This window comes from Camelina sativa, chromosome 8 (assembly GCF_030686135.1).
Source record: "Camelina sativa cultivar CO46 ecotype springtype chromosome 8, ASM3068613v1".
NCBI lineage: Eukaryota > Viridiplantae > Streptophyta > Magnoliopsida > Brassicales > Brassicaceae > Camelina > Camelina sativa.
In genome coordinates, this window is record NC_141887.1 from 27,875,060 (window position 1) to 27,895,854 (window position 20,795).

The 20,795-nt window shown below is 35.2% G+C and overlaps 6 protein-coding genes and 1 long non-coding RNA gene across 8 annotated transcripts; 3 read left to right on the top strand and 4 right to left on the bottom strand.

The window, feature by feature from the left end:
• Positions 1–1,726: 1,726 nt before the first annotated feature.
• On the bottom strand, positions 1,727–3,057 carry LOC104708602 (uncharacterized). 2 transcript variants are annotated; one of them, XR_015563290.1, is made up of 3 exons: positions 2,731–3,057; positions 2,351–2,501; positions 1,727–2,274 (listed from the first exon to the last, which is right to left on the bottom strand). It is a non-coding gene; the product is annotated as an uncharacterized LOC104708602 (long non-coding RNA). The 2 variants fall into 2 exon arrangements; XR_015563289.1 differs by having other exon boundaries at positions 2,713–3,057.
• A 120-nt stretch (positions 3,058–3,177) lies between these two features.
• On the bottom strand, positions 3,178–4,190 carry LOC104709933 (uncharacterized). Its single transcript, XM_010426470.2, has one exon. The coding sequence runs from the start codon at positions 3,994–3,996 to the stop codon at positions 3,358–3,360; it is 639 nt and encodes a 212-aa protein (XP_010424772.1). The 5' UTR covers positions 3,997–4,190; the 3' UTR covers positions 3,178–3,357.
• An 845-nt stretch (positions 4,191–5,035) lies between these two features.
• On the top strand, positions 5,036–7,152 carry LOC104708603 (cysteine proteinase inhibitor 7). Its single transcript, XM_010425197.2, has 4 exons — positions 5,036–5,865; positions 6,104–6,317; positions 6,498–6,643; positions 6,752–7,152. Exons 1-4 carry the CDS (start codon positions 5,641–5,643, stop codon positions 6,860–6,862), a joined length of 696 nt encoding a protein of 231 aa, XP_010423499.1. The 5' UTR covers positions 5,036–5,640; the 3' UTR covers positions 6,863–7,152.
• A 24-nt stretch (positions 7,153–7,176) lies between these two features.
• On the top strand, positions 7,177–9,331 carry LOC104708604 (uncharacterized). The gene is made up of 4 exons (XM_010425198.2): positions 7,177–7,646; positions 8,080–8,737; positions 8,834–9,052; positions 9,157–9,331. Exons 1-4 carry the CDS (start codon positions 7,565–7,567, stop codon positions 9,170–9,172), a joined length of 975 nt encoding a protein of 324 aa, XP_010423500.1. The 5' UTR covers positions 7,177–7,564; the 3' UTR covers positions 9,173–9,331.
• A 1,006-nt stretch (positions 9,332–10,337) lies between these two features.
• Positions 10,338–11,571, bottom strand: LOC104708605 (transcription factor MYBC1). The gene has a single exon (XM_010425199.3). It carries the CDS (start codon positions 11,338–11,340, stop codon positions 10,528–10,530), a length of 813 nt encoding a protein of 270 aa, XP_010423501.1. The 5' UTR covers positions 11,341–11,571; the 3' UTR covers positions 10,338–10,527.
• Positions 11,572–15,515: 3,944 nt separating this feature from the next.
• Positions 15,516–17,884, top strand: LOC104708607 (ubiquitin-conjugating enzyme E2 22). Its single transcript, XM_010425201.3, has 7 exons — positions 15,516–15,829; positions 16,355–16,481; positions 16,595–16,739; positions 16,837–16,914; positions 17,004–17,116; positions 17,206–17,309; positions 17,396–17,884. The coding sequence occupies exons 2-7, from the start codon at positions 16,479–16,481 to the stop codon at positions 17,709–17,711; spliced, it is 759 nt and encodes a 252-aa protein (XP_010423503.1). The 5' UTR covers positions 15,516–15,829; positions 16,355–16,478; the 3' UTR covers positions 17,712–17,884.
• Positions 17,885–17,886: 2 nt separating this feature from the next.
• Positions 17,887–19,903, bottom strand: LOC104708606 (putative protein S-acyltransferase 3). The gene is made up of 5 exons (XM_010425200.3): positions 19,555–19,903; positions 19,186–19,365; positions 18,786–19,097; positions 18,483–18,704; positions 17,887–18,398 (listed from the first exon to the last, which is right to left on the bottom strand). Exons 1-5 carry the CDS (start codon positions 19,690–19,692, stop codon positions 18,012–18,014), a joined length of 1,239 nt encoding a protein of 412 aa, XP_010423502.1. The 5' UTR covers positions 19,693–19,903; the 3' UTR covers positions 17,887–18,011.
• Between the last annotated feature and the right edge of the window lie 892 nt (positions 19,904–20,795).

Consider the following 20,795-nt stretch of genomic DNA (forward strand, 5'->3'; position numbering starts at 1 on the left):
AACAACAAATCAAATCCATAGCTCATTACCACGGAAGGACGGTCTCACTACAATTTTATTTTTATTTTTTTGGCTTCATAAATAGGCACTTTACGTTTTACACTTTAGCCTCGTCATCCCTATTTATCTATCTGTTCAGTTCAGTGTGTACTTTATTTAAATCATTTGTGTGACTCATGCTTGTTCTAGAACGGACATTTGTTAGAAGATCTGAGATACTTGTACAATATTCATCATTTTTATTACATAAATATTCCAAAAAATCTATGCGTATGACCAAAATATAGGTACATGGAATGATGGAAATGTTTGGAAATACTCGACCGACCTCAAATTTTCGTGTTCGTTTTATATCGAAGTTGTGTATATATATAGGATTTGAGTTATAAGTTTCTTTCATGTTTTATAATTACTCCACTTTTAGGCCCTTTTATTGATATCGTCACAGCTAGCGCAAAGCTGAGGTGGGCTTATATAATTATATCCAAAAGCAAAGGACCGACCGCCAAACACACCTTGGTAGTTGGTAGTGGTACCTTAACGCTAATACTAGTGTAATCATTACATATAGATATAGATGAAAATTAATACTATCACAATACAGTCTCTCTCTAATACTAAACATCATTTTAAAGTGGTTAATAGACGGCCATATATTGTAAGTGACTTGTTAAAAACTTCAAAATCTAAGGGAATGAATAATTTTATTTTTCTTTTTCTATAAATTTTTTCTTAATATATAAGTTTAACATAATGTTCACCTTTCTTAATCTTATACCAGTTAATTGAGACAAGACACCTCTTGTATTGTACTGTCGCAATTTTTAAGCGGCTCTAACTATATATCACCATCACTAACAGTTACTATCTTTTTGTTTTTTTTTTGTTTTGTTATAAAGACGTACGGTTATCTTGCATTATGAACAAATTATTGTTGTTGGTCCAAATATCAAATCTGAAACTGTTGTGTTATATAATATCCAACCAACAGCAATAATCTTTAATCTTTTTCTTGTTTACAGGTCACATAAATTCGTAAAGTTTTTTAAACAAATTTTTAGACCAAACAAATTGACGTTTTTTTGCTGGAAAAGTATCAAAAGATAGAAAATATCAAAACTCAGAAATGGGAAGAACATATTGTTGACTTCTTTATGAAGGAAACAAATGTTGTTTATACCATTCCATAAAAACCGAATACTGTATATTTCTTGGTCCAAATATCAAATAGTGAAAATTTAAATTGATATTACTCTTCAACAAAAAAAAAAAAATACCAACACAAACAGATAGATCGCGTAACTTAGTTTGGATTGATAATAGTATAATACAGTTTTTTTTGTGCTTTGTATGGTTGACTATTATTTACATAGTTTATATATAATTGTGTCTCGATCGTGTTGTGACTTTTACGATATGGATAGAGTAAATACGCCCCTATCGTATTTGACGCCGTTTGATTAATTTGACTTTTTGAAGATTAGAAAACGAGAATTGTGTTGACATCAATTAAAACTTGTTAGGTGAAGGCTCATCATAAGTAATCTAACCCCCAACAAAATTTCATCTAATTACGTACGACTAATTGCTAATAACAAACTTAAATGCTACTTTAACAAAATCATACAATAACGAACTTCGGAATTAAACTTCTACTCCACTGAATCGCATCGGACAGACAGAGTCTTTTTTTTTAACTTGAGAAGTCAAATTTTCTTTAACCAAATTAAACCGATCAAAAGTAAATCGAATTGAAAACCAGAAAACGCATTTACAAGCTAAACTTCAATTAGAAAACTAACCGAGAGGTGATAAGGAACAAACCGGTGAAACTATGGACAAATTCAGAGTTCATAGAGACATAAGAGCAACCACGTTGAACGTTAACCTCTCTTTCTTTGGTCTTTTGTATGCTTTCTTTTAAAAGCTTTGTTCGTTAGATTCTTCTTCTTCTGCTGAAGCTCGAGGACCCTCTCTTCAATATCGTTTCTTGTAATCATCTTTATCATTTTAACGTCTTGCTTCTGTCCAATCCTATGAATCTTGTCCACCACGGCACGAACAAAGTAAACCCTTGATGCCGCAGTTAGGTTTATGCTAGCACCAGAGGCCTTGATGCTCGCAAGCAACACCACAGGTCTGGTAAACTCCGGACTCCCAAACTCTCCAATGAATTGGGTCCGTTTCTTCACAGTCATTGTCTCATCCAAGCGTAAGATGGTGAGACCCGCAGCTTTCAGCGTGTCTTTCTAGTAGAAGCAGCATCTTCCTAAACTGAGAGAACACAACAGACTTTTGTGTTCAGGTTTTCTTATCGTTATGCCATGAGCAGGGATAGTAAAGCTGAGACCTTTTGATGATTTGGTGTCTCCACCATCCGTATTAGAAGAACCCGGATGAGGAGGCAGAGCACTGTAGAGATCCAGACTGGGTAAGAGAGCCACGACAAAGATGGCACAATGTTTTACTTCTTTGAAGAGTTTGAAGAATACAAGCAAGCCCTGCAAAAGATGTGAGCACACATCGAGTGCTAAGAAATCTTCTTATCTCCATCATCCATATGTTCATTAACAACCACAACAGCCCTCAGATAACCCAAACGATGTATCTGATTCCGAAATCAATACTAACCCAGCGCTAAAAATCATAGATTTCACAACAGAGGAAGCTTCTAACTTTGCAAAAACGTGAATTTGACATGAAATTTTATACCTATTGGAGTACAAATACCTTCGACGACAATCATGTGAGAGTCAATCAATGGTGAGAGAGCGGCTACTACCGTACGCTCGATGTGACCCAGTTGAACAGATCGAGTGTTGAGTACTCTGATTGCGTTTCTCGTCGTAACGGTTCAAAGGTTCACCAACCAGGTCCCACAATCTCTCTCGACCATTGATTCGGCTAGGGTAGTACTGCAACCCTACCATGTTCGCGATAATGAAACCTAACTCCAAATCATAGTCCTGAGATTGATGCGATGGCTCCACGGGAGATTCGAATTCGTCTTCTTCGTTCGGCCATGGGACAAAGTGAGAGAAAGGAGGAACGGTGGTCGAAGGTTTTTTGTCTTTTGCTTAATGTTTTTAATTCTTATATCGAACACAATTCATAATAGTTTTATAGATTTCAGCTCAAATTCTTAGAAATACAATTTTACACCCCAAAGAATCAGAATAAAATAAAACTTTTATTTTTATTATGATATTTCAAATGCAAGCAAACAACCAAATTTATTACAATGTTTAAGGGCACAACATGTAGGGATTTGTCACAACAAACCAATACCATGCTAGTAAACAGAGAGGTGTTGAATCAAAAATTAAATCGAATATTTCAAAGAGAAACATTACAATTTCATAACTTGAGTGAAAGAGAAAGAGGAGAACCAACATTTTCTCTCTCAGCAATCATTTCATCTGTTGCACCGTTTGGTTCTTCATGTTGGGTTTGGGAGTTACCAACACCAAGGCAAAGATCTAAGCATAGTGGCGACGATGCAAACAATAACGGTTGAGGCGGCTGAGGTTGGGGTTGGGATGGGATATCGGTAAAGAAATTACCTTGGCCCGTTTCTTGACTTGGATCACTCTTTAATCCTGCAAAACTAGAGCTCGAGGATCCCGCATATTGGTTGCACATCATGGTTAGATTGTCTGACCTACCATCTTTGTTGTAACGAGGTTCTTCAAATCCTGGTGGAAGTGCGTACTGATTTGGAAATGAATGCGGACGCCAATTCGAGTACACGTACATATTGAGATCCGGCTCTTCCAATTGCGTCTGAAATGCAAGATTTTGTTTTCTGGCGAGCTCTCTCTCCTTCCGATGAGCATTTTGATGGCCACCCAATGCTTGTGTTTTAACAAACCTTTTAGGACAATACTTGCATTGGTACTTTGGACCCTCTAACGGTTCGGTGGCAGAGCTATCGTCGCTACTATCACTAACGTGAGTCGAGTCCAAAGACAATATTTCGTAATCGATCGGATCCATCAGACTTTTAGAGATTAAGTTCTGATGGCTTAGATATGTGATTGCGTCTCGGTAGGTATTTAAAGATTGTATACTTTGTATGCACTTTCAATATTAAGGAAAGTTATAGGTTTATTTTCTTAGGTTTGAATAGCATAAATACATATTGATGGAAATGGCAAAGATTTACTTATAGAGAAAAATAATGAAAACAAAGACTAAAAGTACTTAACAATCTTGGAGTTGGTTTCTAATTATTAATGTTTGATTGACAAAAAAAAAAAAAAAGTACTTAACAATCAAGTTCAATATTTCGACAACTCTCACATAAGGTTATCAAATTTTAATTGTTTGATACATATTACTTCGCCTACTGGCGTAGTGTATTTGGTAAATTTGTTTCTGAAATTAAATACTTGTTGCACTTGTTTACTTAAAAATAGCTACAAACATTACTTACTTCCAAAGTAAGTTGGGGGTGAATTTGGTTAATAGCTTTTTGCCCTATTAAAGTAGAGATATGGCTGAAAACAAAATTATATATGAGTTCAAAGATTTAATTAGTGGCTCTTTATGTAGTCAACTTAAGAAAACATTGATTCAAAGATTTAATTACTGTCATTATGTAGTCAACTTTACACTGCATTATCTCAACTCTTAAATAAGAAATTAACCTTTTAGTTTCTAGGAGTTTTCATTACTTGCATTTTAATACATTTTCATATACATTACTTTGGAGGTAATAAAATTATTTTATTATCTTTCATATTTTATTAACATAATGAAAATATTTATTAAAAGTAAGTAATTTAAAACTAAATTTGACTACCTTTGAAGAGGATAGAAACTGAATTAAGTATTTTACAATCAAATCTGTATAGCTTATTCTCACATCAAAAGTTACCTAAATATTTTAATTATGACATATTATATAACACACTTTTCTTATCATATACACATGGCTTTTCAAAAATCAAAAATAGGTGGGTGTATTCAATCTAAAATTCCTAGTGATTTTAGTTTTTATGAAATTTTAAATGATTTTAGAGCAAGTTGATATGATTTATTATAAAATTCTTTCAAATCCTACCTAAAACCATGAGATTTGGATTTCTGTTTTTAATTAAAGAAATCCTCTCAAATCCTCCAGAATTCTTAAAAACTATTAAAATTCAAATCCACAAACTGTATTGAATAAGATTGAATTTTAAATCATCAGTTCAATAACAGTGGATTTTAGGAGACTTTTTAAAATTCATGATTGAATAACATAAGATTTGTAAATTTTACACAAATCATTAAAATGTCAAGTTGAATACACCCAGCTTAGTATTCACAAAGAAATAAATTATCAAAATTAGTTCAAAACTTTTACTTTCGAGGTAAAAAAAAAAAAAAAGATTTAATTGACTTAGTGTTAAAAGAAAAATAGAGATCTAATTGACTTAATAACGGGCCTTCAGGTGAGTCCATACAAAAATGGGCTTCAGATTATATTTTTTGGCCCATGAGATTTGTTTTGCTTCGCTTAAACGGAAACAGTCTTTAACCGGCGAAAGAAACCATCCCCGTCTGTTAGGTTAGGTAGGTGTCTGAAAAATAATCTCATCGGAGTTTTTGATCGGAAAAATTGGGAATCGGAGAATCTCACTGGGAACTGTGGAGATGAAGCGTGCTTCGGTGTGGATGATGTTGATTTGCGTATCGTTGGTTCTTCTTTCTGGATTTGGCCAGTTTGTGATCTGTAGTGAAGAAATAGGAACATCCAACAACAACAACATCGTAAGGATGAAGCTTGGTGGATTTAGCGATTCCACGAATGATCGGAACGGTGGGGAAGAGATCGATGATATTGCACTCTTTGCTGTTCAAGAACACAACAAACGAGAGGTTCGCTTTCCTTCAACCCTACTCTGTATATCCTCTGTAATTTGTGTAATTGTCTCATGTTAGATGATGTTTTCAAGTGATTGGATTCTAAATTTATAATCTTTATAATTATAGCGTAGATTCAAGTGATTTGCGTGTATGAAGATTGAAGAGTAAAGTTTTTTTATGATTTTTCTCTGTTTACATCCTTTAGATGGCTAATCAGGTTGTGTTTTTGATATTTTTTTTTTGGTATTAGAATGGTGTTGTTGAGCTTGCTAGAGTGTTAAAGGCAACAGAGCAGGTGGTTGCTGGTAAGCTCTACCGTCTTACTCTTGAAGTTATGGAAGCTGGGGAGAAGAAGATTTATGAAGCTAAAGTTTGGGTGAAGCCATGGATGAACTTTAAGCAGCTTCAGGAGTTCAAGAATGTTGTTCCCTCCTTTACTATTTCCGACCTTGGCTTGATACCAGGTAAACAACTGTGAAGTGAACATCATCACACCGTGTCTGGTTTTGTCATATGAAAACTATGATCTGCTTCTTCTCATTGATTTGATCAGCTAGTTATAATCTTTGGGATGCATTTTCTTTTCTTTTTTTGATCATGATGATTTTTTGCGTTTCTTGATCTCTTTACTCTGCTTGATGCAGATGGTAATAGATTTGACTGGAGATCGGTATCAACAAATAACCCTGAAGTCCAGGAGGCAGCAAAGCATGCCATGAAATCGATTCAACAGAAATCAAACTCGCTGTACCCCTATAAACTCATAGATATAATCCTAGCCAGGGCGAAGGTTGAGTTGTTTTCTTATCTTCACTAATCAGTTTATAATCAACAAATACTCCCCACCATCACCATAGCATCTAACTAAGGTAAATGGGATAATTTTCTTGACTCGCAGGTGGTTGAAGACCGTGTGAAATTCGAACTGCTTCTGAAGCTAGAGAGAGGCAACAAACTGGAGAATTTGATGGTTGAAGTGCTGAAGTATGAAGACGGCAAGTATCAGTAGAAGTTGTGGGTAGCTTTGGGGTTGTCTGTGACATGTGTGAATACTTGTGTATAGAATATACTAAAAACTGATGTGTGTATATGTTCAAAAAAAAAAAAAAAAAAAACTGATGTGTATAATGAAAATAAACATGGTGCTTGTTTGTTTGTCTATAAACAGGGTTTCTTGTAAACGATTACATGACTTCATATGTAAAAGTTATTATGCGCTTGAAAAAAAAAGTTAACCGACCACATTAAATGGTAAGAATAGGAGGACCCAAATGAATTATTTTGTATCCAAAAGCAAAAGTTGTCTTCTTTAGTATTTTGGCCGGACCCAAAGACAACAACTTTTTAGGAAAATTTTCAAACTGGAAACGTTTTTGGGTTTTATAATTAAAAAAAAAAAAAAATCGAAAGGCTGCAACTTTATTTTATTCTCTCAACTAGTCTAGTTTTGTGTTCGGAAGAGAGAGAAAGGGTCGATAAGGTCTTTTCAGTTCCTTGGATTTGGAATTCGATTTCGTCTATCTCTATCTATCTCATCGATTTGCTTCTCAATCTCTTCAATTCAATTCTCCCTCACGAAAAATTCAATCCTTTTTTTCTCTTGGTGGATCCTTTTTCTGGTGCGCTTCCCTTATCTCCCGTACGGGGTTAATCGGGAAATCTAAGATCGTAAAAGACGAAATTTTTGAGAGAGAGAAGAAATCATCCATCCATGGCTGCTATGAGCGACAAGGAAGCTATGGTGGATCCTTTTTTGGTCGAAGCTCTTCAGAACCCTCGTCATCGTCTCACCAGTAAGTCAATTTTTTTGAAAGCCCTTTAATTTGAAGTTAATTTATTTGTTGGATTTGATCTGATTAAGGGTTATGTCTCTAGCGGTTGTCGTCTATAAAGGTTCGTTATTGTCTCGTGTAATTCTGGGTTTCTCGAATTTGATTGAGGTCCTGGTTTAGGGTTTTTGGTCGGATTTTGTAAAGGAATTAGGGTTTGGCTTTTGTAATTGATGATTAGATTAGATCCATGGCTAATTGCTTTAGGGATATCAGAATCACTACTTTTGTTAGCTCAATTAAACTGAATTAAGAATGCAATTGCTCTGTTTTTGAAGACTCTTATGTTCATCTTTGTTTGATATGTTCTCTTCCTGTATTGTATAAGCATCATTGTATTTGGATGGATCATAATGTTTCCTTATCTCTTTTCTTTTTCTTCTTCTTGGTATGCCAGTTTTGCGTATGGAGCTCGATATACAGAAGTTCTTTCAAAGTCCAGAGCAGCAACAATATGAGTTCCAGCCTTTGCCAACATCTTATCTTCGTCTTATTGCACACCGTGTTGCTCAACATTACGGCCTGTTTACCACGGCTTTAGACGGTGGTGGTCTTGATGGCTCAGGGAACAGAATCCTGGCGACCAAAACGGCAGATAGTAGATACCCATACGTCTGTTTGTCTGAGATTCCTGTGAAGCAACCTGAGATTCATGGTAGGCCTGTAGGCAAAATTGCGATCAAGCCTAGACCCAACAGAGGATCTGGTGGGATAGGTAGTGGATCAGGAGTTGAAAAGAATCTCTTGAGAAGCGTCGAAGAGAGAAAAGAAGAGTATGATAAAGCTCGGGCTCGCATCTTCAACAGCCCTAGCAGTTCAGACTCAGAAGATTCTTCAATACGAGCTCCTCCTCCTCCTCCTCCTGCTCACCTTGACACAAAGCATAATTATCAATGTCCGAGTAGAAATGAACCCGGAGTGGTAATTAATAATGATAGTAATCCTGTTGATGTAGAGAGGAATGGTGTTATCAGAGACTCAGGAAGGACTTCTCGGGTTGCCATTATTAGAGATAGAGAGAAGGATCGTTATGATCCTGATTATGACCGTAACAGGTTAAACTTACCCCCACATTGCCTCTCATGATAATAACAACTCTTTACGCCATGTTTCTCTTCATCAATATTAACAGGTTTTGGGTGGTGTTGCAGGTACGTGAGGGTTACACCACCGGTACAAAACTTCAGTCAGATACCAATTCAGCTTCCGTTCCATGACGCAATTTTCCCGCAGATGCCAAGAACTCAAGCCGGCCTAAACTATGGGCATCCCTTAAACCCGACTATGATTACACCTTCATATACAGAGTGGCCTAGTGCCACTATGACTTATGCACAAACATTGAACGCGTCAGACGCACATCTTTTCAGGTTAACTTTACTCTTAGATACTTTCTTCATATTTCTCCGTTTAGAAACACTGAAGTCTCTTGCATTGACCATTGTTGCTCTGTCTTTCTTACTATTGGTTGCAGGCACCCGAATCCTTGACGGTTCCTCGTGTTCAGCCCAATATATTGTATCCAAACAGGTTTTATTAATGTAGCTTTAGATTCTCTACTCTTGTTGCAAACATTGGCCTCTGTTTATGTCAAGACATCTCTATGATTTGTTTACAAATATTATTATTATCAAGCTTTTGCAACGAAATCCAAAATCTGCAAGCGTTCTCTTTCTTTTGTACAAGGTTGCTCTCTAAATTGGCCGTCTGTAAAGCTTGTGGCCCATTTAGATTAGATACATTTGGAGGTCTGGAGTTTTGTGGTCAACGTATTTCCAATATTCCAGAAATATATATATATATATATATATATATATTTTTCCAATCCAAAAAATAATTTATCGTTGATTCTTTTGATTGAGTGCAGCATTCAGGTTTAGGTTCATTGTCTTACCAACAATGATATAAATTGTATTCAACCATTTCGAGATTGATCATTTGAAATGTGCCTTGTTATTATGGCATTCATAGTTTTATTACCAAAAAAAGAAGTAATAATTAGAGAGGACTTTTTATAGGGGTATGACTTTTATAGAAACAGATCAGAAGAAACATGCCAGCTAATGAACCCACCATCATTGCTTTTAATTGCTCCCTCTCTCTACCCAATACATATAACCTATAGTTCTCTCCTTAATCAAGATTATTATTAATTATTTTAAAATTAATCTTGATTGGGTTTGGTCCCATAACTGATTCTTCTTGGTACATGAATACTAATTAATAAATTAAATTAAATATATAAGGCATGATTAAGGATATGTAGGGGAGAGAGAGAGAGAGAGCATCAGATCCTGGGATTCAGATTCTGACTGGCACTGTCTAGTCCTTGCTTTTTTGGCTGTTTCATGTTCTTTGTACACTGTACTATTGATTCAATGGTTGGTCAATATATATTGATAATTTATGTACTATATATTTTTAACTTCCAATTGTACAACATACACACACACAAATACATACACTTTTGTATATACATAATGGATTTGGCCATTTGGGGGGACTATCCTCAATTTCTAGAATTTTATAAGAAAAAAAAAAAGATTTGGTACCTACAAATGCTTTTTTGATATTCAGTGCAAAGTTACATGTAACTTTTAAGAACAAATCTCAGAACCCACAAGAAAGTAGTTTGTGTAATCAGATCTAAACAAGTGAAAAAGATAACTTGTTTTTAGGCATTTCAGAGGATTTTACAGAGTAAACCCAATCATACGTTCCAAGACGATTGTAGAAACACTTTGAAACATATAAACAGAATCATCAAAGATCCGGTCACATTGCAAACACCCCCAAAAAAAAAAAAACAGAACTCATATTGTGAATGTTCCAATATATATTTTATTTAATCGTCTCGAGTTGGAAACAGAGTTAAGACAGTCTTGGCTCCTGATTCCAAATCTTGTGCGTAATTAGCGACTTGACTATGCACATGCAATGAAGCTGGTCTGAAAACTGGTTGCTGTTGACTCTGCCTAGCCAAGAACATTGCTTGCTCCGTCGCTTTGGTCGGAGAGTTGAAATTCGCGGCGGAGATTTGTCGGTGGAGGAACTGAGATGGTGGTTGCAGATGAGCCGCTGGATGCTGAGTCGAAATTGGGACAAAAGACGGTATGAAATGGTCGGAGCTTTGTCTACTTGTCGGATGAAGGAAATGTGGAGGAACAGGTGAGCTAGCAAAGAGATGATCAGAGTCACCGACGCTTCCTCCTCCGCCACCTCCGCCTCCACCGGATTGCATTCTTTTGAGGTAAAGTCTGTATTTTTGCAAATGACTAGCGACGTTTTCTCTGGTCAAACCATCGACGCTCATGAGCTGCATGATGGTTTTAGGAACAGCGTTCTTGATCCCGAGATGAGCCACCGCGTCCACGAAACGCTTGTGCAGCTGCGGCGTCCACACTAGACGTGGTCGTTTCAGGGTTCTTGCTGGCTCGTCTCCGGTGGAGTCTCCGGCGAATTCGGCTGAGGAGTTGGGTTGTGGCGGCGTGGTTTGAGGTAGAGGTTGACCGGTGTTTTCGCTGTTGTTGCGACGGTGGAGATCGAAGGCGATGGCCAGATCAGGAGTGATCAAGGATTGAGATAATGGTATGAGCTCCTCCGGCGACGGAAGCTCTTCTTCCCATTTAGAGAACCAATTCGAATCTTCCTCTCTCATCTTCCTCAAAAAACAGGGGAGAAGAAATCTCAAATCTTGATTATTGTATATTACAGTCTTGATCTCTCTCACAAACCAATATGGTGAAGATGAAGAAGAGGAAAACACAATGATGATGAACGAGGAAGATGGAGAGAGATATTATTGATTTTGAGGCAAAGACTTGTGAAGAGACTTCAGAAGATTCTTATAATTTTTATTGTTGTTATCTGTTTTCTTTTTTAAAATTTTGGTTTTGAGATTGAAAAGTGATCATTAGATTCGACCGACGCCTACTTTGGCGCGTGGCCTCCACTTGTTGACCATTATGATTCTTTTGTTTTAGGGTCTTTTCTATTCACTTTCTGCTAAAAAAATCTTTGATTCTTTTTTCTTACATATACGATTACAAAAAGTTTTACATTTCGAGATTTGGGATGTTTTTCTTTTACATGGTTTGGACCTTTTCTCTTATGATTAGAAGAAGTTCAGCAGAACCACTTGATGAGTTCCTCTAATTGTTTATTACGGTCATTTTGTGACTTGTGAAGCAGTGTAAAGAACACTTTGGGGTTTGGACAATTGGAGATAACTTAAAATTCTGTAGTCTACACCTAACATTTTTCAATAATTAAATGGCTCGTATTTATTGGTTGTTATGGAGTTTTTTATTTTCAGTATGATGAGGAAGCTTGTATTTAGGTATGTCAACATAACTAGTTATAATTAAAATAGTTTGGAGCTTTTTTATGATAAACTAGATAGACCCTACCTTTAGTTTAGAAGCATAAACATAACATCTCATATCTTTTAACACTTAAAACGTGTACAATTGGTATATTCAACTGCCTTTTCTTTTGATTATATACACGGTACACCAAATCTATATACAATAGTGAATAGTGATAATATTATAACGTAACATGAAAAACATACACTTTTATAAATATCATCAGACAGCGATGAGAAAGTTTTGTAATGATGATAAACGTAAAAATGTTATATACAAATAAGCAACGATAAACATATTGTATATCGAACAGAAAAAATAGCAACAATTAATTAACTTACTATATATATTCATGTTTAACCAATTTTACAAACATTCTACAAAAAAAGAAGAAAAAAGATTAAAAATCTAAGTTGAAACAAACGTATTGCTGTTTATGCAGAACACCACCAATTTTGTATTGTGAATAGGATGAACTAACGATACTCGATCACTCCAAACATGAGTTTGACGTGACCCGGGAGTTACCGCAATTGGGGCAATTGAACCTATCGCCTTTTCAAGTCTTTTATAGATTCTCTCAAGATATTCCACATATCAATTCATTCAATAGTATTAAAGCTTCACGGGAAAGATTTGTAGCAAAAAGTTTGGCTATATCTTTTTGACTTGTTTAAACGGCCAGTTTTGTTCTACTTTGTTAGTTTTTTCTTTCTCGATTTCCCATTTTTTATTCTAGTTTTTGTTATGTATGTTATCTTGTCATGGATCATGCAATTGATACCCTCGCTTTCTATATACATATTATTTCAATCACACTACAAATTTCAGAACATCCCCTAATTAGGACAAAATTAAAAAGCTTAATTATTGTACATGAGTTGATCATTCGTTTCCTTTGTGATCGATGAAAGTAATAGTAGTTGTAGCAGATTCATATCAAACTATTTGGAGGCATAGTACAATTTGTTTTGTTGAAGTGTATGCAAGTGTGAAATATTTGGACCATTTGGCCATTACAAGCAATGAAAATCAAAGTTGTAAATCTGAACAACTGGTCTTTAGTATGATTCTCTTTTAGGAAAGTGTTTTCCACGCGCCGTTAAAATCACATAACATAAATTTTTTATTTCTTAAAGTGGAAATTTTTCCTTTTTTAAGATCATATAAAGGAAAAAGAAACGAAGAAAACTAAGATCGTATGCTTTTGGACCCTTTATATTCTTTCTAACATCATAGAAATTAAGTAAAAGCTTGTGTTTACCCTTCTCTACTTCTTCCTTGTTTGTTATAATCATTATAACAGAACTTTTGTTTGGTTTAAAGTTTTCTTGGATTCGACATGATTCCATTACAGAAAATTCAAATCTAAACTACCAATAAATTTAGCTAAAAGCTAGTTAGTTATACTATATTCTTACGACAACAACCATTTTAAAATTTTGTAAACCAAACATCAGTTTCACAACTTTCACACAAGGTTGTGTAAACGTTATCTAATCTACAACAAAATGTAAGAGAAGAAAGAAGTAAATATCTATTTCCCCAATGTAAAATGGTTACACCAAAAGTGAAAAATATATACTATTTAATAGTCACCAATCACCATTTCGACTAACGAGGTTTGTGTGAATCCAAAGTTGTAACTTAAAACTATTGTTAGATCTCGAAGATAAATATGAACGTCCGTGGAGAATATCCCAGTTTTAAAAGAATAGTTTGACAAAGTTGGTCTACACTCCACATTATACAACTTAGTTTGTCTTTTCATATATCCTTTCATGTTATAAAAAATTATGAAGTCGAAATTGACGTTTGGGTCCATGACCATGAGGTTCAGATTACTTTGTCTTTATTTGATTGAAATCTATAGATAACTCTTGTAAAAAGATTCCAAAAGATAAACACAACACCTTCCAATCTCCTTTGTCGACGAACAAGTGCTGCAACGTACACATCCCCATCAAAAACATGTGCATGATGATGATATATAGAGACTAACTTTCTTTTTAATTTCCGGTCCATGTAAAGGACCCCATTTCGTATAAGGATAGTATGAAAATTACACTACCCAATCATATAGATTTATATATATAAATTGACATGCGTAAAGTTCCTCATACAATTATGAATTTAATTATAGTTTTGGTCAGTGTTCTCATGATCCGAAGTCGAACCAAGCTCCAGATTTCGTCCAATTAAAGATTAATTTATGTGTAAACAAAAGAGTGTCATTACTGGTAATTTGGTAAACCAATAGCCCAATGCTGTTTGCTAAACATAGTGCGAATAACCTGAATAGTCGCCGAAGAGAACAAACAAGTCCCGTTGTAGATACGAAGAGGATCACTGTAATTGTATTTGGGCCTTTATATTTGGGCTCAAATGCCAAAACAACACAATAAATTAGGATTATTTTTTGTTTTCCCTTTCATAAAATAAGAAATTCTTTTTATAATTACTTGAGATCCTGATCTTAGATTTAACCTAAAATTTTGTTTATTAAACTTAATATTCTTTGTGAATGAGATGCAAAATATTTTCTTACAACCACTTAAAAAAATAAGAAAACACTAAACAATGTTGTACTAATAAATCATTAAACTACATAGATATATCGACTTTTCCATTGTTTTTTTCTTTACATAAAAAAAAACATGATATGGAATAGTCTAGTAGTGAATTTTCTTTGATCATCAATATCCTACTTAGCGTTTGTCTCACACAAGTCACAAGATGACTCTACTCTAGGGACTAGTTTACAAAATACAACCAACATATACATTATACACACTTTAGAAATTTACAATAAATCTTTGTTGAATAATGGACAGATAATTAACTAGTTAATGGACATGTTGCATTTGTGATTCTAACGAAATTTATCAACGATTATGTTTAACTTAGGAGAACTCGTAAACGAATGCGTTCTTAACTTGTTTGTATAGTTGCTGGAGATAATCCACAAATATTTAAACCCAAAAGTTTATATATGAGATCTACCTTTTTGTTTTTCCTTCTTAAATTTAATTATTTAACCAAAGATATTGAACGATAGATAGACCCCATATTAAATATATAAGATCGTAACTGTCATCTGCAATCTTCAAAGACACAAAATGTGTGACACGTGAGAGCTGATTCATTACCTCATCAACCAACACAAATCAATAAACTCCCCCCTTACCATTGATTTTTTTCTCATTAAAAAAAAAAAATGATAACACTTTTCTTAAAGTGAAATTAAATTAACTCCTTGATTAGGGTTGTCTTTTTTCTTACATATCTAACATCAATAATATTGTTTGTATTACAAATCTGGGTTAAATAAATTAATAATTAAGAAGCAACCTTGATGAGATGATCTCATTAGAAACAAATCAAGTAAAAAAAGTAATTAAAGAAGAACAACACCTGACACAAAGTAACGGCTACTACAACTAAGTTAAGCGGGTGCGAAGAAGAAGACATCCCAACGGTCTATTCCAGCCTGGCAGTTAAATTACAATACTACCCTCTCTCTTTGTTTTTCCTTTTTTATTATACGCTCCTTTTTTTTTTAATTTAAATTAAACCAAAAAAAAAAAACATTTTGTCTCTATTTCTCTGATTAAAAATTTCACAATAATTGAAGTTGAACCTCTCTCTCTCTCTTCTCTCTTCTCTCTTCTTCTTCTTCGTCTTCGATTTCAAGTTGAATCATTTTACTTTGAGAGGTAGAGGGAAAGGGATCGCCTTTTCTCACTCTCTTGCTTATTTTCAAATTCTGGGCATAGAAAGGTACGTCGTTGAGATCTCTCTCTCTTGATGTTCAATTTTTTTTTTCTTGAAACGATCTGCTTGAGATGTGATTCTTTGCTTTGTCTCTGTTCTTTTTTTCTTTCTTGTGGGATCTCTTCGTATGTAACTTAGCCTCAATTAGGTCTTATGAGTTATTCTTAGAGACCCTTAGAGAGTCGATTTGCGCGAGATCCCAAATTAGGGTTTTCTATTGATTTGATCAATTCGTTGGCTTTTTCTGATGTGTTTCGGTCTGATCACTGTTAATTTGCTTGACTCTTTGTTAATTCGTATCTTCACTCTTCTCCATAAGTTTCAAGTCTAGATTTTTGTTCATTGGTTTTGCTCAATTGCCTTACTATTTCTTAATAGTTCATTACGGTGTCGTTGTGGTATTGGATTTATGATTTTGACAAATTGATATGTTGATGAAACGTTTATGCTGTGAATGAATGTTGTTGCTTTAGACCAATCTGTTAACTAATCGACTCTAATAACCTTTTTGTGGCTTTGGTTCGTTAACAGTTTCATCGCATTTGAGTCTTGAAGACCAGAAAAAAGGATCTTATCACATTGCTGCTTCTCCCTGTTTATCTGATTCTGTGGACAAGAACTTTTGCGGAAGGTCCTGTTGTGCGTATTATTCTCCATGGTAACTCTCTCGCCCTCTTTTTCTTGCTTTGATTTGTGCTTACTTGGTAACTTATGATATAAAGCTAGGCCAGTACTGATTTGTCTTCTTTGATGGTGTTTTTTAATGCGCAGGCAAGTAATGAGAATCTACCACCCAATGTTATCAAGCAGCTTGCCAAGGAGCTGAAGAGTCTGGACGAATCCCCTCCTGATGGTATCAAGGTTGTCGTTAATGACGAGGATTTCTCACAAATATGTGCTGATATTGAAGGACCAGGTGTGCACACTTATTTCCCTATCAATTTCATTCTCGTACAAGATCACAAATGTTGAATGATATTAAGTAAGATGTTCTTTACTTTGATTGCATACAGTTGGTACTCCTTATGAGAACGGACTTTTCCGTATGAAGTTGGCACTGTCGCATGATTTTCCACATTCGCCGCCTAAAGGTATGCATCTCACTCAAAATTCTATGTTAAGCCAGAGAGACATTGAATCTTTTGTAATGGTTTATAATTTCTTGAGTTTGACATTGCAGGCTACTTCATGACAAAGATTTTCCATCCTAATGTTGCTTCTAATGGAGAGATATGTGTTAATACACTTAAAAAGGATTGGAACCCTAGTCTCGGGTTAAGACATGTTCTCTCTGTAAGATGCTTGACCCCTTATATCCATCTCTTTTACTGGTTTCTTAAAAACTTGAGATTGAGGGTCTGTGTTTTTGTACATGTTAACAGGTTGTGAGATGCTTATTAATTGAGCCATTTCCAGAATCTGCATTGAATGAACAGGCTGGCAAGATGCTACTTGAAAACTATGATGAATATGCAAGGCATGCTAGGTGAGCCATCTGCTTTGGTCTCAAATGTTGTTGAACCTACTCTGCCTTTTTTGCCAAAAAATGAAATGCTTATATACTGTATGCAGGCTTTACACAGGTATCCATGCTAAACCAAAACCGAAGTTCAAGACAGGAGCTATCTCAGAGTCAACGACAGCTCTAAATGTTGGCCAGACTAACAACGAGACGCCTGGTGCTGCTACTGCGATGCCCTCTTCAATGACTGACATTAAGAGAGTAACAACAACTAGTGCCCAAGACCAACCACACGTGGTTGTAGCAGCCACAGCAGGGTCTGCAAGTGTGGCCACTACCACGCAAAAAAGGGAAGCAGGTTTGGCCAAGGTTCAGGCAGATAAGAAGAAGGTAGATGCCAGAAAGAAAAGCTTGAAGAGACTATGATGATGCTATCAACTCAGTGTCTTACGCTTCTCAGAACCTAAACTGTTGTTTCTTTTACTTGTAAGAGATCTGTTGTCTGAGGATTTCTCATTCTGGGAAATAATAATATTTGCCAATGAAGCCGAATGTTAAACAGTTTGGTGTTCTAATCTACATATGGTTTTGCTGAGTAATCTTGGATAAGGCCAAAGGCACATGGACCTCTGGAACCAGTTGTCTGTAATTCTTGCTATACAGATTTCATCAGAATGTTCGAGCGAATATAGACAAAGATGATACAACAATGGGAGATCATTACAATTACTTGGGCAAGTCTAGTTGAGTTGAGAAGAAGGAAGGATCATGCTGAGAATCATCCTCTCTAGTCATCTTAGATCTGTCGTAGTCATCGCTAATGTCCTTGATATCTAAGTTTTGTGTTGGCAGAGGAAGTTTTTTCGGGCTTTCCCTTTTAGTGAGCTTGCCTTCCATTTCTGTATCGTATCTCACGGAGGAGCTATACTCTGACTCATACTCGGATCCGTTAGATGCTATTGTCATGTCATCTTCTTCCGGGACCATAGCTCTGAGATCTAGTTGCGAAGGCGGGATCTTAGCAAATAATACTTCTTTAACATTCTTCAGAAACCCTCTCTTGTATGGATTTTCTTTCCTATCATAACGGTACCGGAAATTCTCATATGTTGTCTGCAAAAACAGACACAACACAAGAATCTCAAGGCAAGCTAACAAGATTTAGATGTGGTCATATGATAAAGGTAAGGAACATACCTGGTTTGTAGACATGAGATAGAAGTGGAAAATGGTAAGGCCACCGACGAACCAGACAGCAACGAATGAATAGACGATAAGAATGACAGACACTATATCATAAGACATCGTCCTCCATAGTTTCCCAGGCTGTCGAATCAGATTGATCCAGGAGAAGACAAAGACATATATGCATAATAATGTTGAAGTTGAGATGAAGCAGATAAAGAACGGGTAGTTTCTCTGCAAAAGTTGCAAACCAAGAAACAATTACTCTCTGAACAAGAAGTGTGCAAATATATCTAGTATCCGTTAAAGACTTACACGGGCAATGCACTGTCCAACCCAAGGACAATGGTGATCAAAGCGTTGGACGCAGTTATTGCAGATGGAACAATGTGATGCTCGAGGGGGACGATAGAGCAAGCAGGTATCGCAGAACTTGACTTTGATCGTGTAACCGTTGACGAAAACGTCCTTGGTTCTTGGAATCTTGAGATTAGGAGTTTTGTTGTTGACCCATTCCATAGATTGTGTCAAGGAACTATCTGTATCATCTTCAAGATTCATTGATGTTTTATTCCTAGGGATGATTCCTGGATCCCTAGCTGATGTCAAGACTAGAAACATAAAAGCCTGCAGACCCGGATTCCAAGACATATATCAGCTTCAAGGGAAGCCAACTTAAAGCTAAGAGAGAGAGAGAGATTCAAAGGAAACAAACCAAGAGGGTGAGGATAAATCCTGAAGTCAGAACCATGTAGTTGAAGAAAGGATCGCCTTTTCTGATCCACACGAGCATCCTTATGCAGAACGTAAGCGCAGGAGCTCCAATCAAGAACGAGGTTAGGAACAGAGATGATACATCAGGACCAAAGATTAGTCTACCACCACAGAAGAACCTCTGATGAAACAAAAGAAGAACCAAACAATCATATTCACATTCTTGTTGAACAAGGAAGAAAACATATAATATTGGCAAAAAAGGGACAGTTTCATCATGTAAAAAGATGCATGGCAATTATAAAAATCAGAAGAACATTATATTGTTGTTTAAGAGAAGAAGAAGGGATCAGAAAGAAAATATTATTACGTTGTTACCCTTCCAGGCTTTGTACAATCTGATTTGAGAAATGTGTTTAGAAGTTGAAGCCGTCATGAGAATAAGATCATCAGAGGGAATACAATGAACCTGACTGCTCTTCTTCTTGCTCATTCTCTCCCTCTGCATTTTGTGTTTTCCCCTTGCCTCAAAAACCCATACATGAATGAAAGCCTTGTTGATCTTAATTTATTTTCTTCTAAATTTTTTAACTGAGTTTCAGAAATTCCCAATTTTTTTTTTGGTATCAGCCAAATTAAAGAAAATAAATATGGGTTTTGGGGATTTCTGTATATATTTTTTTTCCCCTTAATAATCCAATGCAAACCAATCCCCATGCAGTCTTGTTTTGTCTCCTCTCTAACAAATTTTTGTAGTCCTCAAATAGTTTCCAAGATTTTCGGTAATTTTTATTTTTTACTGAAAATAAATTTAGGATGACTCAATAATAGATAAAGAAGAAGAACAAGTGCCGGAAGGATAAAAACGTTAATCTGATGTCGTTTCTCTTACCGGAACACCATCTAAGATTTTTCATGACACCGATGGGCTTCGTATCTCAATGTGAAAAGTATGAGTTCTATTATTGGGTCTTTTGACTAATGAAGTTTGTCCTACACAACGAGCATAGAGGCATGTCCTACTTACTGAAAGAAGATGTTGTTGGTAGAAAGTAAAGTAAAACAGAAAGAAGAAGACCATAGGCTAACTCAAATACATCCTAATCACTTTGGCTTCACAATTAGGACACCATATTAAATGAAAAATAAAAATCGAAGAAAAGTAATGAATTTTTGTGGAACGAGCCATTATGTTATTTTGATTATCTTATTTTTTTTACTGTTAATTACTAATTTTCTGTTTCATACTTTAATCATTTTTCTGTATAAATTTCTTTTCACTATATGATTATAATAAATTATAATTGCAATTAAATTGTAAATATTTTTCTTATTAATTGCACATATTTTCCTATTGAAATAAGTAATTTAATAAATAATTTTCCTATTAGAATTAGTGATTTAATAGATTACTTTGGTTTTATATACTTTCAAAAATATTAATTGTAATCTATTTATTTTTAGAAATTTTTAATTTTACTAGAATTATTAAATATATAGTAATACGCGTCATATTAGTTGTATCGTATCTTTCCAATTGCTCTTACTTAGCTTAATTACAAGGTTTTTTTGACTAAATCTTTTTTCATAAGTTTTGGTACGCAGTGTTTA